The sequence below is a fragment of the Leopardus geoffroyi genome, chromosome C2 (genome assembly GCF_018350155.1).
Source record: "Leopardus geoffroyi isolate Oge1 chromosome C2, O.geoffroyi_Oge1_pat1.0, whole genome shotgun sequence".
NCBI classification, from domain to species: domain Eukaryota; kingdom Metazoa; phylum Chordata; class Mammalia; order Carnivora; family Felidae; genus Leopardus; species Leopardus geoffroyi.
In genome coordinates, this window is record NC_059333.1 from 143,693,775 (window position 1) to 143,711,154 (window position 17,380).

At 43.2% G+C, this 17,380-nt stretch overlaps 1 protein-coding gene and 1 long non-coding RNA gene across 21 annotated transcripts in view; one reads left to right on the plus strand and one right to left on the minus strand.

The window, feature by feature from the left end:
• The window catches only part of NEK10 (NIMA related kinase 10), a 231,216-nt gene that overhangs the window by 185,037 nt on the left and 28,799 nt on the right, over nucleotides 1-17,380 (minus strand). For 16 of the 19 annotated variants that reach the window (XM_045436360.1, XM_045436366.1, XM_045436359.1 and 13 more), the window contains 4 exons: nucleotides 12,143-12,227; nucleotides 3,774-3,815; nucleotides 2,358-2,436; nucleotides 1,177-1,244 (listed from right to left, as the gene is read on the minus strand). In XM_045436360.1, coding sequence (XP_045292316.1) covers nucleotides 1,177-1,244; nucleotides 2,358-2,436; nucleotides 3,774-3,815; nucleotides 12,143-12,227 — 274 coding nt within the window. Of the gene's footprint in view, nucleotides 1-1,176; nucleotides 1,245-2,357; nucleotides 2,437-3,773; nucleotides 3,816-12,142; nucleotides 12,228-14,102; nucleotides 14,220-17,380 lie in introns of all 19 variants that reach the window. The other 3 variants (XM_045436367.1, XM_045436371.1, XM_045436368.1) reach the window with 2 other exon arrangements.
• The window catches only part of LOC123575715, a 28,841-nt gene that overhangs the window by 7,741 nt on the left and 3,720 nt on the right, over nucleotides 1-17,380 (plus strand). Inside the window, exons 3-4 of one of the 2 annotated variants that reach the window (XR_006700950.1) lie at nucleotides 3,561-3,675; nucleotides 15,305-15,541. This is a non-coding gene — a long non-coding RNA (uncharacterized LOC123575715). The remainder of the gene's footprint in view (nucleotides 1-3,560; nucleotides 3,676-15,304; nucleotides 15,542-17,380) is intronic. The other variant, XR_006700949.1, reaches the window with a different exon arrangement.

Sequence of the window (17,380 nt, forward strand, 5' to 3'; positions counted from 1 at the left end):
TAACTGATGTTGAAAGAACATGAATCGATGCTTCCAGGCATCATCCTAAGTAACATGACTTAGCTGCAAGTCTGTACATTATCAGTTGCCTCTTCTGAGGTCCCCTTCCCCAGAGACTTTTAGAACTCAGAGTCCCCCAAAAGTAAACCCCTAAACACACTGCAGGCCAGAGCTGTAAGCCGTGCAACAACTGATGAGGAGATTTGGGTTTCTTTTATGCCAATTTTTTCCCTTTATGATTTCATTCGTGTTTTTATGAAGCTATCATTATCTTCATTTCTCTCGTCCCCTCCTCTTATTCTTCTCTCACTTTTTTCTCTATCTTCTAATAGAATGTTCCCCAAACTTCAGTTCCTGACATATCCCTTCCACAATTTTTGCCATGTCCTCCTTAATGCTACTCAAAATGTTCCTTAAATTCTCAGTGATAGTATCGGTGAAATACATGTGGCTATCAAAATGAAAAGTGTTGACTTGTATATCACCCAGAATCATCTCCTACACAATGGGCAGCATGTGTGAACACATTTTAGACAACCTTGCTCTGGTACATGCTAGGAAGTAACCTCCTGGGATATGACAACTCAACAGATTATTAGAACTTGGCTGTAGGCAGCTCCCACCTAAACAGTTTTACTATAAATATAAATTTAGTCTGTTTTAATTAAACCTGCATTCATTTATCTTGAAATGCATATTCGATCCAGATGCCTGTAATACTATGCCATCTGATTATAAAGTTGAACCATATGAAATTGGCATATAGACATGACAATTTCATACGGTTCAAACAAATATAACCCCATGTGCCATATGGAATGTATTTAGATGTGTACATATGCTTTATTTGTTCACTTGTTAACACACACCTAGGGTAAGTTTATATATATATATATAGCCAGGGTTTCTCAAGCAACATTTAAATAAAACAATGAACTTGGTTGTTCTTAAGTGGCATAGGAAAAAGAAAAAAAAGAGTTTCAGGAAACCTGTTTGTTATTTCCATATATGCTCCTTAGACTAATAAAGAATATAAAAGGGTTGGCAGAGATGCACAATTCTAGGGTAGATTTTGTGAACTATAATTATAAGAAACTTGATCATGGGGCTCTCAAATTCAGCAGCAATCCACTGACATATGGAGCTGAAGTGTTCACTCCTTCTGGGACAGCTCACCTTGTGGGCTCCACTTGTGGTGACCCATTCTCTTTGGTCTTTGACAGCAGCAAGTTTTTGAAAAATATCTATAAAGAAAGGAAATAGCTGAAAGAGGGATTCGGTGCTTAAAGGCAGCAGTATTCATAGAAACTCGGGTCTGAATTACCGGAAGGGCAAGCAGAGAAAGGGCAAATGGGAAGACAGATAACACAAAAGAAACAATGGAGGGAGAAGGGACAGAGTTTTTTGGTTTCTTTTCTTTTTAATTCTGAGAAGTACCTCTTAAGCTCAACTAATAATTATTATATATTAGTATTATAACAATAAATATGGAGACAACAAAAAAGGCAAACATCTCCTTCCCCTTAAGGTCCTCAACAGGGTCCTCTAAAAGTTCAAAGTGAAACCTACTCTTCAAAGATTCCCCCCTATAAAGATTTCAAGTATAAAAAGGAGGGGGGAGGCCAGTGAAGGTGATGGCCACAGCAAGGTTCCCCAGCTGAAGAGAACAGCTGTTCTCAAAGAAACTTCCCGGTGCAGAGGGCTTGTGACATACTCTCTTCTCCCTTTAACTGAGAATCAGTGTGCTGCCGTGGAAACAAACACTGTAAATTAGACCATTCACACAAAGAAAATGGGCCGGCACCCAACAACAACAGGGGGCCTACAGATCATCAAACCTGGAGAGGATGGAAGGTGGGGCCTTCCAAAGAGAGAAGATTGAGTGCCACACCCACAGACCAATGATTTCAAGTTATCATCATTACAGCAGGGTCTTTTTCTTTCTTTTTTTATGCGCACAATGTTTTAAATTTTATGATGTAGGTATTATTAGTATTAACCCAATTTTATAGATGAAAACTGAATAGCCTATGACATTTTAATAGACATCAAAGAAAGCAAAAAATATTTTTACCCAAATCTGCCATTATGGAAGTCTCTGTTGCATTAAAGTAGGCCTGTACTCACTGAAAATCTTCCACCCGAAACTGGGCTTTTCAAGGTAAGAGTTGTGATCTGAAGTTTTCCTTCCGGGTATATTTTGCCACTAAGTAGAACTACTGACATAGACTCTCAATACCATGACTGTGGATGGGTAGACTCATAAGTATTCCAAGTACCCTTTTTCCTGCTGAAAAGACCATCCTGCTCATTCCAGCAAATCGGGAAAGTTGCTGTGTCCCTGCGACAACACTTACATGTCATGTTGACCAGCTTGTCCACACTGTGCTGGTCTTCCCCATAGCCGAGGTACTCATTGGCCACGATCTCCATGTACTGCAGGAGGGACCAAACCAACAAGAGAGCAGATGAAGGACAAGATGTGTACTTCTCACAATGAGCTGTAGATGGCACAACAGATACACCAAATAATACTCGGGTCCCTGGGCCAGGTTCACTTAAGGGCAAAAGGTAGCTTGAGTTTCTAGATTCTTCACCTTCTCTTGCATGCCCTGAATTTCAGGGAGGGACCATGGAAAGATTATGTAAACTCTCAAAAGTCCTCAAATGACTTGTAACTAAATAAGTTCATGGTGTAATTTGCCTCCAAATACTATACATATGCGTGTATATGTATATGTATATGTACATGTATATGTATATACACACACACACACACACACACACACACACACAACCGTCATACCCCATATACCAATAAGCAGAATAAAATGGGTAGGGGGTAGTCTGATAATCCCTCACTGTAGATAATTGATTATAATAAGAAATAGGCTCAGAGTAACACACATAGATTTCTAATATTACAAGGGAAATGAAGGTGGATAAGAGGATCCTTTAGAATATGATTTTATGAAAGACTATGCCATTAAATGAGGTAAGCCCCAGCCAATTAAAAGACAAATCTTAAAAATAAAAACTAGGCATGACGTAGCAATTTCCCAGGAATGAAAATATAATAAAATAAGATAGGTTTAGCATTAAACTGCCATTAAATTTAATCTTCCATTAATATGGAATGAGTTTGCAGGGCCATTGGTTTATTATGAAAATCATTCTTTCTGTACATGCCATAGGTTTTAGGAGAATGGGCTGTTCCAACCCAATGCCCTGCCTAGAAAATTTTGTTTTATCATACTAATAAACCCAAACATTTAACTGGCTCAACATATACAGTTACCTGTTTGCCTTCCCTCACTAGCTACAAAAGCAGAAAACTAAGTGAAGTTAAAACCATTCCTCACATTGTCATGTATTTGGAAATACTTCAGTGAGCACGAGAATTCTTTTTTTGTGGAAAAATGATAAGCATCTTCATAACCAATATTTTCTCCCCTCATCTGGTATGTGCAATGCTGAGGATTTGGTCCTGCCAGCCAACACCTATTTCTTTTCATTACTAAAGACATGTGACCTTTTATAGAACTTTCTTGTTTCGGCAGGCTGGGTAAAATCACCTGGAACAAAATGTCATGGGTCCCTTCCTGCTCTGTGAGTATCCTGCCATACGCACACTTATCCACCCTGCCTGCTCCTCCCCTTGGCCGGCAGCCTAAGGTAGGAAAGCCATCTGCTGTCACACACCTACGTAATCCTCGCCCCGAGCCATGGCATGAAATGGAAAGGCAAGACGAGCCACCACAAAGGAATCTTACCTGCGCTAGGTTTTCAATCCCACCCAAGCTATGGAGTATCTCCTAATAAAACAAAACAACAGAACATACACAAAAGATGAGGGTGGAGGGCAAGGTTATTTTACATGCAATTTCTTGATTAAATCATGAGACATAATTATTTTTTGAAGGTCCACATTCTAACATAAATTCAATGTTTGTTATTTGTACCACATTTAAGACAAACTCTTAATAAGACCTTCAGCCTGACTCCTCATTCTTTCTATTTCCTCTCATGTCATCATAAAATCTTACAGCTGGAAAGGGCTGTTAGATATCGTTCCCTTCACCCTCCTCACATTGCAGATTAGGACAACTAAGACCCAGAAAGGTAAGCCACTTTGCCTAAGTGAGCAGCCTGGATAGGAATGGAATCCAGCATCACCAAGTTCCCAGGACCTTCCTGTGGGCCTCTGCCTAGTGTGGTCCACAGACACCAGCATCAGCCTTACGGAGGAGCTAGTAAGGAGTGTAGAATCTCCTGCCGAATTACACTCTGAATCTCCACAGATTCCCAGGTAATCCACAAACAGTAAAAGTTGGCAAGCATTGCTCTATGGGACTCCTCCTTAAAATGGAGAGGATAATGGTCTTATTAAACCCCGACTCTAAACAAAGGTAAGCATAATCATCGTAAGCGTCTCCTGATGCAGGTCTTTAAATCCAATTCCCAGTAAGAAGGCATTTCACGAAACTATTCTAAAAGTGGTAATTGGGGGAGACCGGGGTGTGAGGCTGCAGGTGTGAGAGGGGCCAGCTTGGAACTCTACCAACAGCAAATGCTCTCCTATCATCCATATTGACATTCATCTTCAGGCAAATGTGTTTCAAGTGGCCCTAACCTGTTTATTTATACTGGCATCTCTTTCCTTAACATGCCTACAAGGAAGTCGTTTGAAATACAAATATTAGCCATCATTCCAGTTCTGTTGGACGTGCATGGTGATGAGTGCTCAAGTGTGGGGAAGAACAATCTAATTCCGCCATGAAGACAACTGAGTGGGCAGGCTGAACAAAAGGCTCAGATTCTTCAGGCCTCCTTGTCAAGGTTTCCTTATTCGATGTGAAGTGAATTTGGAAACACTAAACATACCCATGTTTCAATTAACTATGAAGCCACACTTATAACTCAATTTAAAATAGTTTTGTGGGGTGCCTGGGTGGCTCAGCTGGTTGAGCATCCACCTCTTGATTTTGGCTCAGGTCATAATCCCAGGGTTGTGGATTTGAGCCCCACACTGGGCTCCACACTGAACATCGAGCCTGCTTAAGATTCTCCCTCTCCTTCTCCCTTTTGTCCCTCCCCCACTCATGTGCCCTCTCTTTCTCTTTCTCAAAAAAAAAAAAAAAAAAAAAGTAGTTCTGTGACTGCCTACTAATTTGAATTTTCATCATTGTTTTTACTGTAGAAGAGCTGCAATTAAAAAACAGAAGAATATTGTACACATTATTCCTAGTTATGGTAGAATATTTTATACATGTAAAAATAACACATAAAACTCCTTATGTTTGTTCAACAATTTTTTTTTCATTCTTCTTACATAAAAGCCCTGTGTTAGGCTCTGAAGGGGACACAGATATGCAGTGAAGATGACCGAGGCCTACTGCACTGAGCTTTAGGCAAGCATATGCTAGATATACAAGTAACTGGCACTCAAGACAGAATTTGGTAAGCATTATAAAACACTTATACATGAAGTGCTATGATGCTCCAGGAGGAACACATAATATCCTGCTGAGAGGACTAAGGAAAATGTCATAAGGATGGTAGCCCCTGAAAGGGCATAGAAGGATGGATAGAGTTGCTGAGAAGAAATTGGGGAAAACCAGGGAGATCTGGACAGTAGGTCCAAAGCTGCACGGAAGTTGTGCAGAAAGAACATCAGGAGAAGCACTTCCGTGATTCCATGAAGGGCATTACTGGGAATAATGTCAGGAAAGCCAGGTGAGACCAAACTGTGGGAGGGCTTAGATGTGAGCCTGAATGTGACCTCTGTCATGAGGGCCATGACACCTGATGAAAATGTGTGAACAAGGGATGATTAGAATCAGCTGTGAGGGGGCACCTGGGTGGCTCAGTTGGTTGAGCGTCCAACTTCGGCTCAAGTCATGATCTCATGGTTCATGAGTTTGAGCCCCGCATCGGACCTGCTGCTGTCAGCCTGTCAGCACAGAGCCCGCTACAGATCCTCTGTCCCCTTCTCTCTGTGCCCCTCCCCAGCTCATGCTCTCTGATGAAGAAAGAAAGAAAGAAAGAAAGAAAGAAAGAAAGAAAGAAAGAAAGAAAGAAAGAAAGAAATCAGCTGTGGGGACTTCCCTCTGGTTTTTGAATGAACCAGAAAGGGAAAGAATGCCACCTAGAAGCCCAGTTGGTTGGCGGTGACAGTTGGAAGGAGAATGGAGAGGCAGAGATAGTCTGTGAAGTCGTGTGATCAAGCAAACACGAAGACATGCTAGAAGAAAGGGAACAAAGTAGAAGACATCACCCTATTTGAGCCTGGGGACTGAAGGATGGCAGATACTAACAGACATAAGGAAGGAGACGGGAAGAGTCTAGTCTAGGTTAGAGAAGACTCGATTTGGGACATACTGAGCTACTGCTGGGATATTCACTTGAGAAAAGTACAAAAGACCGTGGAAAATGACGTGAGAGCAAAAGATTGAAATCTGGGAGTTGTTGACCTGAAGGAGATTTAAATTCGAGGCTAGGAAGTGAGAAGACACCACGGGAGAGAATAATGTTTAGATTGGTCATGGTCACGGTCGTTTTTAAGTTTTTACCTTCACAAGTAACATATCAATCCAATAATTAGTATTAACAATTTGGGACTAAGTCCCAAACTCTGTTCTGGGAATAACCCTTTTATTCTGTGCAGTGGGTAGCATTAGACATTCTATTTAAAAAATAGTAATAATTTCATGGCCAAATTCAAATCAGCTTGTAAAATAATACTTTAAACAGAGTTTGACAATTGGTTTTATCATAGGGCCCCTCAGAGCTTTGAACACCCTGCCATGCATTATAAGCCTCCAATGGGAGAACTGAGTGCAGTTTTTCCCAAACATCATTAATTGAAGCACACTTCTTTTCACTGAATATGTATTAACTCCCGTGGATCACCATTGGAGAAGCACTGTTATGACGTATAGGAAAGAGAGAGAGGGTCTGTCACTCTCTGAGAATGTTGTTGTTACATACTCAAGAATTTGCCCTTCATTTATAAAATAAACACTCCCTGCTTTGGCCCCCCCATGATCCTATGGAGACTGGAACAAGGCTAGGAGATTGCTCACAGAAACAGGGTCCTCCCTATATTTTGTTTGGTCATACCAATGGGATAGCTCTAACCTGAGAGTGTCAGCTGCAGCAAACCAAAACCACAAGTGACGCATGCGCATACCTGGGCTTAACGGTTCTGACTACTAACCTGAGAAGCAAATATGACCGCACACTTGGATGACAGCAACACCTCCCGCGTGCCCTGTCAGATCTCAGCATTTTCTCCCTGCTCACAAGCCACAGAGTCACAACACTGGCTTCTGTACTTCTGAACCCAATGACCTGGAGAAAGTCCCCAAGTCAATCTGACCTTCAGTCCAATGTGCAGTATGTGAACAAATGTCCTTGTTCTATTCCCTGAGGTTTTCCTTTTTTTAAAAAAGTGATACAATAATATAATACAGATAAAGAATATGTTCTTTAAAAAGGGAGCACAATGCAACACCAAAATAGATGTCGTTATGCACCACTATTTTTGCAATGGCCGAAAACGTCAGTGACGTTGGATGCTCTCATCCTACACCTAATCAGCAACCAAATCAATGTCGAGCACACTGCAGTGAGCCCTTAACAGTGAATCACAAATGTGATCACTTTACTCCTCTGCTTAAACTCAACAGTGGTTCCACACTGCTCATTTCTGGGTCTTGATTTTAGGCCCCTCTATGTGCTGGCATCTTATCTTTCCAGATGGAATAGCAGTACTCTTGAAAACCTTGGTAGGTTCTATTTGTAGGGGATAAGTAAGAAGAAAATACAAGAGATGTTTTAAAGTTTCCTACCTTGGAGTCTGGAAGCAAGGTAGCGCCATTAAAAGGATTAAGAGTTGCTTCTGAAGGTTCAAGGTGAGAGGAAGGATCAAAGAGCTCCATTTTATTTATTTATTTTTTTTATAATTTTTTTTAACGTTTTTTATTTATTTTTGAGACAGAGAGAGACAGAGCATGAACGGGGGAGGGGCAGAGAGAGAGGGAGCAGGCTCCAGGCTCTGAGCCATCAGCCCAGAGCCCGATGCGGGGCTCGAACTCACGGACCGCGAGATTGTGACCTGAGCCGAAGTCTGCCGCTTAACCGACTGAGCCACCCAGGCGCCCCAAAGAGCTCCATTTTAAAGTTACTGAGTGGAATGCACCACCACAGTGCTTCTCAAACTCTTTGGTCTCTGTGTTCCTTCACACTCTTAGAAATTACTGAGAACCTCAAAGAGTTCTGTTTATGTGGGGTATATCTACTTATCATATTACAAGTTAAAAGTGCGAACATTTTAAAACACAGGAGGAGTAGACAAGCACACGTTCCATCAGCCATCAGAGCTGTGACATTTTCATGCATCCCACAGCCTCTGGAGAACGCCACTAATACATGTAAGACAGTGAGTGTGAAAAGTTAAACAACACCGTGGCATTATTTTTAAGATATTTTTGGCCTGGTAGAATCCCTGAAGGGGTTTCAGAGATCCATAAGCCGTCCCCAAATCGCACTTTGAGAACCATTACACTATTGTGTCATCCAGATGGCCGTCCAAAATACTCCTGGAAATTTGTGACTTACATGAAGAGAAAAGTTGGAGACTGGAGGTATGTACTTGTGAGCAAAAAAACAACAATGCCAACAACGACAGTTGAAGCCAAGAGCATGGGAGATAGGGGAGAAGATGATGAAAGAAAAGAACTTTGGATGGGGCGCCTGGGTTGCTCAGTCGGTTAAGCCTCCGGCTCTTGGTTTTGGCTCAGGTCACCATCTCGCAGTTCGTGGGATCAAGCCCCGCGTTGTTGGGCTCTTTGCTGATAGTACAGAGCCTACCCGGGATTATCTCTCTCCCTCTCTTTCTGCCCCTCCCCTGCTCGCTCTCTCTCTCTTTCTCTCTCTCAAAATAAATAAACTTGAAAAAATAAAGAACTTTGGGAAGGTTAACATTTAGGAAGGCAGGGTCAAGAAAAAGAGCAGTAATACAGAAAAACACAAAGTGCTAAGGAAGAGCTATGGCCTCCTGGGAGCGGTGGAGACAAACGGAAAACGCGGTGAAGCCTGTGGGCTGCTAAGGGAGTTGAGAAATGCAGGTGCTGGGATAAGGTCACTCAGCCTGCCCATCTTTTTACTGTGGTTGCTAAGATAATTGTACTTAGGAGCTTTTAAGATTTTCACTTCATCCTCGATAAGCAATGAACTACGGCTTCACAGTAAAGTCCAGGTGGCTATTTCTCTGTATCCTGCTTGGGGTTCCTACCATACTTGAAACCTCAGACCACGTGTCTCCCTTTAATTGCGAACAACCCTAAGCACTCCATATTTTCAAAATGGCTTCTCTTTCATTCCTTCCAGTTTTTTTCTTGCTGGAGTCTCCGTTAAGCATATACTGAAGTCTCTGGCAGGCAAGATCCAATCTCTGAGCTACCAGTTTGCAACCTCTGGATCAAGGGATGCTGACTGAAACATGGCTTCCAGGGAGAACCCTGTTCACAAGAATTCAGTGTGAAAGCAATACAGCCCATCAGTTCTGACAGAGAGGAAGTGGGTTCAAGAGATATAGCCTGACCTCTCAAGAAATGTAGTAATGAAGGGAAGGTGAAGATTCGAAGGGACATCTGGGTCCAGGAGAGGACATTTTTACAATAATAGAAAATAGAAAGGGAGACACTGACATAGAAATGAAGAGAATAGATAGATGCCAAGGTAAGCCTTGGCAAGGAGGAGGGATATTTCTTCTGAGACAAGAAGAACATAAAGCTTCAAGGTAACCCTAATATTTCAAGCAACAAAGAAGAGATAATAAGAGAGTTCCCACTGGAATGGCTTTGGTTTTCCCAGAAAGCAGACAATGCTGTAATTTGGTGAGGATGACAGGGTCAGGAGGGGATCGGAGTATGAGAAGCGGACAGGGTTTGGAACAGCCACTGTGGATCCTGCGGCACAGACTCAACAAGCGAGGAAAGGAATGCCTAGCAAGGATGAAGGCTCGCTGAGATTAACTGGCATAAATTACAGTAAACCCCAGCAAAGCTCTGTGACTTCGGCCAACAATTCTTGGCAACTCAAGATGTTCAACAACCGCCTGAGCACACGCTCTTCTTTGTGGAAAGAGTGCCAGGAGGAGATATTCAGAGAGAATACCCTTCTATGGAAAGACTAGAAATCGGGGAAGGACTTCATTTTAATATGTGTTTAGTCACAAAATCCCATAAACAATGAGGTCACTGAATTCTTTCCTGGAGAGAGCAGGGCAATCAACCGTGTCCCGATCCATCAAGAACTAGACTAAGAAAGGCAATACTTTGATGGAGATCAGCAGAGTAGGACACAACGGTCATCAATTTTCTAAACAAACAGAAAATCTCTGAGGCAAATACTTTGCTAACTTCTATAAGTCGGAAAATTAGAGCCCCTGCTAAAAACCTACCTTCATGAGAGTGAAAGGAGATGTTATTAATAATTAAGTGGGAACAAGGAACACATACTGGGACTGACCCGGGCAAAATGGAACACGTGGTCCACCGTCATGACATACGCTGCACACAGAATTGCAAACGGCCCTTCAGAAATACATGGAAGGCATAGTTCTGTAACGCTGGTCATGCGAGAAAAAAAAGGATGCTGTCTTCCCCAAAAAACTCTGAGCAACCAGGACAGAAAGCCATTTGGAGAATGCCCTGAGTCACACAGTCAAAGGGCTCACTAAACTATAATAGCACAAGGCCAGCTTAGAATACAGAATGAAGAAGTGGTGATTCGTCTAAAGGAAACAGGTGGCACCACCATGAATCTTGGAAGACTCAAATCAGAGCGGGCTCTGTAGCTGACTAGTACGAAACGCTTTTTTTAAGTGCCAAGGTTGGAAAAGATGGTTATTGGGGTAATGAAGAGAAACGCATTCCGACGCAAACAATTCATCTGTAAAACCAAATCCAAAGTAAAAGATCTTTGGAGTGGTCTGAGCTTCCTAGTAGCTCATCAGGACAGGGTGTAAAAGGAGATGCTTCTTAGGGGGGAAAAAAAATCTGTGAAAACACCGAAGCACGTATTTAGAATAGGAACGTTCTAAATATTTAACATTGGCAAGCAGTAACAATAATGACTAAATAAGCGATCTTGAGGCTTTGGAACAGTGGTTCTCAAACTGTGGTCCCCTGACAAGAAGCATCAGCTTCACCTGGGAACTTACTAGAAGAGCAGATTTTCCAGCCCTCCCCAAACCTACTGAACGACCAGCTGTGGGGATGGCCCCTAGCGATCTGTAGGTCGTCCATGTGTTTCTGACGCACACAGATGTTTGAGAACTGCTGCTTTAAGGAAGCAGCTGTCTACCAGCCGATACTAGAAGAAATAATTTTGAAGGTCTGGGTGAAATGTTAGGGAAGAGAGCCTCACTGCTAAAGCACTAAGTCCTTGCTGTGCAACGTGTGGGCCATGGACCAGTGACATTGGCGTCCTCTGGAAGCTTCACAGAAACGCAGAGACTCAGGCCTCAGCATGTACCTGCTGAATCAGAATCGGTGTTTACAAGATTCCCAGTGGATTCCTGTGCACATTAAAATTTAAGAAACACTAAACTAGAGGCAGCAGCACACTCAAGTAACTAGTGAGAGGGGGGAAAGTTTCTCGGCCTCGCAACCCTCATCGGAGACCAGCGGCAGGTCCCGTGCTCACCTCTAACTTAGATGTGGGCAAGGGCCTGGACTCTGGAGCAGCTGCTAAAACTGCAGGCTCTGCCTTCCCTACGGGCTGCCTCGGGAACTCCCTGAGAAGGCCCCCACTTGTCACTGCTGACTTTGACCTAGGGAGCTGCTTAGCCTTGAACACACCCACAGGTGTGGCCTGAACTGCCAATGGTTTAAACATACACCAGAAGTCCCATCCACTTAATACCATAGTTAATACAGCAGAAACATACAGATTTGTTTGTCCCTATTAAGTTATTTCTCATATCTTTTTAAATAGCAGTTGAGATACCTCCTAAATTTGAAAGCTATTGAGTTGTGAGACAGAAAAAAAAAAAAAAAAAAGCTAACATGATCCCAGATCTTTACTTCATCTTCATAACAAGTAAAAACTACCTTTATTTTTTCCAACCAACCTGATAACATGGATCCCTCATTAGTAGTCTCAGACAGATTAATACTCTCAGAAAGTGAATAGATGGGGCTCGATTAACCCACTCTCTGAAAGAAGAAAACAAGAGAAAGCATGTTTGCCCGTGTTGAAGAGGCCAGTGTGACAGTTCATGAACAACACAAAACAGTGCAGGACAATAAGGGACACACAAAGGAATAGCATTAGTTTATTGCGAGCATAATCTACAACAAGGACTATTATTTGGTACCTGAACACTTAATCCATGTTAGCGTGAAATGCATAAAAACTGCCATCATCATTTGGTTCGTACTGCCCTTGCTGACTGAGGGGCAGCGCCTGACCAAAAGAAATAGCTAGAAGTTCCAATAATTAAATTTGACTTAACAAGACCTTATGCCCTAATAACCTAGGATCCATTTGAAAAAATTATACACATACATTTTAAGAAAAATATTTTTATTTCATTCTTAAGCACGTTTACTTACTAATGGTGTGTGTGCTCCTGTAAACAATAAACAAATTCTCAAGCCTTGTGATCAGATTGGATACCACCACCTTCTCCTCTTCCACCTGCTTTTCACCTCGTACTTGCTTTTTATCATAACAGCCATGAAAAACCCAGCTTCAGAAACATACGCCATCATCGAAAGGAAGGTAGCCCAATCTTAATATGGAAATCATACAGCACCTTGAGTAGTTGGCACTGTATCTGACAGATATTGCATAGCGTTCTTCTCCTTGAAAATTTCAAACACTCCATGACACCCTGGGGGTGCTCTGTAGCCTCCAGGGCACTTTGGTGGGCAGTTTGGGGAACACCGTGAAAAAGCATTTCCTTGGATCAGTTTCCCCAGAAGCAGACCCTGAGATGAAGGTTGGTGTACAGGTGAATGGCTAAGGACGTAATCTCAGGGGAGACCATGGAGAGTGGGGAGCACGAAGGAGAAGGGGAAAGACAAGCACGGGCACCCTCTCAGGCAACACTGTCTCACACGGTCCTCTAAGCTAGCCCAACAGTGGCGCTTGGTGCAAATGTTAACAAAACACTAAAACAAAAAGTGTCTGTTATTCCATAGTTAGCCAAGAAAAACTGAGGAAGATAAGGAAAGCTGTTCCAGACTAGAAGCACATAACTTCTCCCACCCCCACAGCTGGGTTAGTTATGCATCCAGCAAGGTTAGGATACTTTAAAGGTCTGCCCCTCGGTCAAGTGGAACATTTGCTTAAGCTGTGGTCCCAAGCCAACCCTTGCCTGGCCTGCCTCATATTAATCCTTAGCATTGGTGGTAGAATACAGCTTCATCTCCTCCACGGTCCTGAGAAATTCAGCTCTGCTCTCAAACCTGCACATCTCAAACGTGAGTGCACGAGACCGACCCTCCTCAAAGGCAGGACGAACAGCTACGGTCACTGCCCCTGGAGGTGTCACGCCCCACCCTACCCCCTTCCGCTCCACCCCAAACCCCTCACTATTCCTTCCAGAAGGAAGTTGGCAAATATGCTTTTCCCATGTTCTTATATTCCCGGGGATGTCTGAGAGCTCCTGATAGGTTAGAGCACCCCCAAACCCCCCACCCCACCCCACAGAGGCCTGGCTGCAGACACAGGCTGAACAAGACGTCCCAAAAGCATCACTGGCTGAGAACTGCTCTCCCCGCCATCACCAGGGCTCCCGGCAGGAGCTGCCCACCACACCCGCCATCAAACCCTGGCCCTCCTCTCGCCCAGGCACCATGACAGCGACACCTTTGCTACGGAGGCAAAGCTCAGTTTCTGAGAATAAAGGCAGGACTCAACCCATGCCGGTGCCGCCAGCCAGGCACAGTTAGCCAAGGCCGTGCCATCGTTCATCCCGACTTCCCTGCGTTGAGGAAAATACTGCAAATTTGAAATGCGCTTTGAATTTAAAACAATCACCTATGGGGACACTTATTCTGAGACTCCTATTTCAGACAGAATACCTCTAATCTTTATAAATAGGGAGAGGGCACATGACTACTTTCCCCTTCAGGTGCTGGGGTCAGCTAAAGATAGCACGGAGCCTGAACTGGAGTGCAGAGATCCGACATCCCAAAGACCTAAAAGAAATAATGATCAAGTTGCAACAGCTGCTAAAAACCTAATGAGGTTTAATGCTAATTGCTTTTCATTATTTAAGAGGAAAAGCCATGAGACATATCAAGAGGTGATTCAAGCTACAAATATGTGTGCACTGGTATTTTTCCTGTTAACTATATACAATCTTCATGAGGAAAAGTCATGACGTTTGCAATGTTTTTCATATTAAAATAAATACAAAAAGCTTTTTTTCCCCTATTTCCTCCCCCCTGTAAAAAAGAAAAAAAAATATGCCAGGATAGGCTTTTTAAACTTATTATTATTGAAGGAGTAGAAATAAATGAAGAGTTCCAGAAAAGTCTGAGTTAAAGGTTCTGTTCCAAGCAAACGGCATTTTTTGTTTTGCAATTTTGGGACGAAAGCCCAAAGCTATTAATATTTCTACGTGATTCTGGCCTCTGCTGTTATAAATGTAAATAGAATTCCTGGTGTCTGAGTCCTCTGGCTTCTGCTCTCTGAGCGCTGACCTCTGAAGGAGCAGTTGTTCCTTCCTTGGCTCCCAGCCCCTAACCCCCCACAAGGACGCAGCACATGGGATGGAGCCCTGGTATTCAAGAGGAATGGCGTGTTCTGTAAGATGATATATATCTCTGTTTGCCAAGAGGTGGGGGACTAGGAAACACACGACTTAGTGCGACCAGAGAATTACAGAGAATAATAGCGGCAGGCCATAAAGACGGGTGCTCTCATCGTATTGAGCCAGCAACCGCAGCCCGGAGGAACCCAGAGGCTGGCCCAAGGCTGCACAGGAGAGCAGAGCTGGGGCCTGACTCCTGGGTCCCTCCCCGCCCCAGCACCATTCCAGGTCCCACAGGCGGGGGTGACTGCAGAGACAGCGACTCTCCAACACGTACACTGTGGGAGCAGGAATGTTCAGCACAGCAGCCGGGGGTCCTCTGGGGCAGCTCTGAAAAAGCTGTCTGTCTGCAAAGACAGCGTTTCCCTGGAGGGTACGTCCCAATATAGCCGCCGCACAGCAGCGGATTCATGAGCGGGCAAATATTTATCCCCTCTTGTGACTGAACTTTTGCCACTTCTTTCACAGGACTATTAATACAGAACAGCGTGATCAGCTCCCACGGCCTTTGCCCATGACCACCTGCCACATCGCTTTCAGCATCACGCTCCGCTTTCAGTACAAAACGGGAAGGAAAAGTGGCACGGGCAACACAGCAACTGAAATGTGGTCGCAGGGCCTTCACCGTCTTGCACAGTGGAAGAAACCCGTATGTGATGTGAGAGCTCCATGTAAAAAGCAGTCACGAAGCTGCGGTATTGGAAGGTAAATACCACACAGGACAGCCAAATGGTCTGAGGTCAGCCGAACCCAGGGACGGATGCACAAGCCAGAGGTTCACCCTAGTCCTCATTCGTACCACGCTTCGCTCTCTTTCTCACTCAGAATAAGTGGCATCTTCGTGGTGAGGTGTCATTTAAACTGCCCCTTCCATTAATACACAAAACGACAACAACAACAACACTTTCACCTCTGACTCAAAACTTAAGAGTGGAGAAATTCAATCAAGCCTGTTTCAAAATAAACATTATCTCGCATTCATACAACAGAGCCCTGTATTCTTTTTGGAGGGCGAGAGATGTTAGAAAAGTAAAATTCACATCCAAATAGCCGTGGTAAGACTTAGAAGAAAAAAAGTATGCATGAAGAAATTCACTACAAATGAATATTCAAGGCATCTTTACCGGCTTATTCCAGTATTCATAGCGGGCCTTTCTTCTTCCTTTGTGTTTCCCACTAAATTTAGCCCCAAATATGCGCCCAACTGGAAGTCCATCCAATGGGTTATGCCAGTCCCTAAAGTCAGAGAGATATTGAGCAGAAGGGACTGCCTATATGTGTTTCTTCTACACAGTTGATGGAAGTTTCAGAGGTAGAATGGTTTCCAATATTTACTCATCACCTACTGGTAGCCAGGCATGGTTACATGCCCAGGGTAAGGCAAAGGACAAAACCGTGCACTTGTGTTCATGGAGCTGACCTTCTAAAGGGAGAAGAGCAATAATAAAAACAAACAAATAAAACTTTATATGAGGTGGTGTATAATGGAGGACAAGAAAGTTTAAGGATTTAGACAATCCAGGGGATACTATTTTAGGGAAGTCAGAGAAGGGTTCTCTGGGCAGATTAGCATCCAAGTGAAGTGAGGAGTGAGTCTAGGTCAGAACAGCAGAAGAGTTAAGTATATAGTCCCTGAGCAGGAGTGTGATTGTTTGTGCAAGCAATAGTAAGGAAGTCCGTCGGGCTGAAGCAAAGTGAGCCAAGACAAAGTATTAGGAGTTGAAGTCGGAGAGATGGCAGGAGCCAGATCTGCAGGTCTTTGTAGAATAAGAATAGGGACTTTGGAATTTTTATTCTGGAAAGCCACTAAAAGGCTCCAAGCAGAGAACTAATATGATCCAACAGATTTTTGAAAGGATCCTTTAGGTGGCAGTATTGAGAACAGTATAGGGAATCGGGGATCAAAGCAGGGAACCAAGTAAACTTACTGCAATTGTCCAAGTAATAGATGATGGCAGTTTGGACCAGGCAATAGGTGGGGAAGAATAAAGCTGAGGGAGGGCAAGTTAAGCAAGAAAAATCAAAAGTCCTGTTTTAGGCATGTTAGCTTCAAGATCTCCAAAGAAGAAAAAGTCCGCTAATCACTATGTAAAACAAAAGATGAATTGAGAGTAATTATATACAACTTATAAGGCACAGTCTGTCAGAGCAAAGCTCTCCAAGTGTTTGGGGATTGGCTGATTTTAGCCATGGAAACGTGGTCTCTAGACTGTATCTGAAAGTCACTGCCTGGTTCTCAGAAGGTCATGTACTAATGGGAAGCTGTCATTTATTGGTTTGGCCACGTTAAAATTTGTTCCAGTGGTTGCATGTGGCCCAAGAACAAGCAGTGCTTTCCTGGGAAGGCTAGAACATTTTAATTTCATACCTGGTAGATATCCAAGTGATTGATTTTTGCAATCTATTTCCAAAATACGCCACATTTACAGTAGATATTTCAGAAAACGGGATGTAAAATAATAAGGACACCAACTTGTTCTTATTAGAAAAGTGATTGCATTTTTGGAGCAAAAAAGTCATGCTAAATGGATCAGGTGGTTCTCT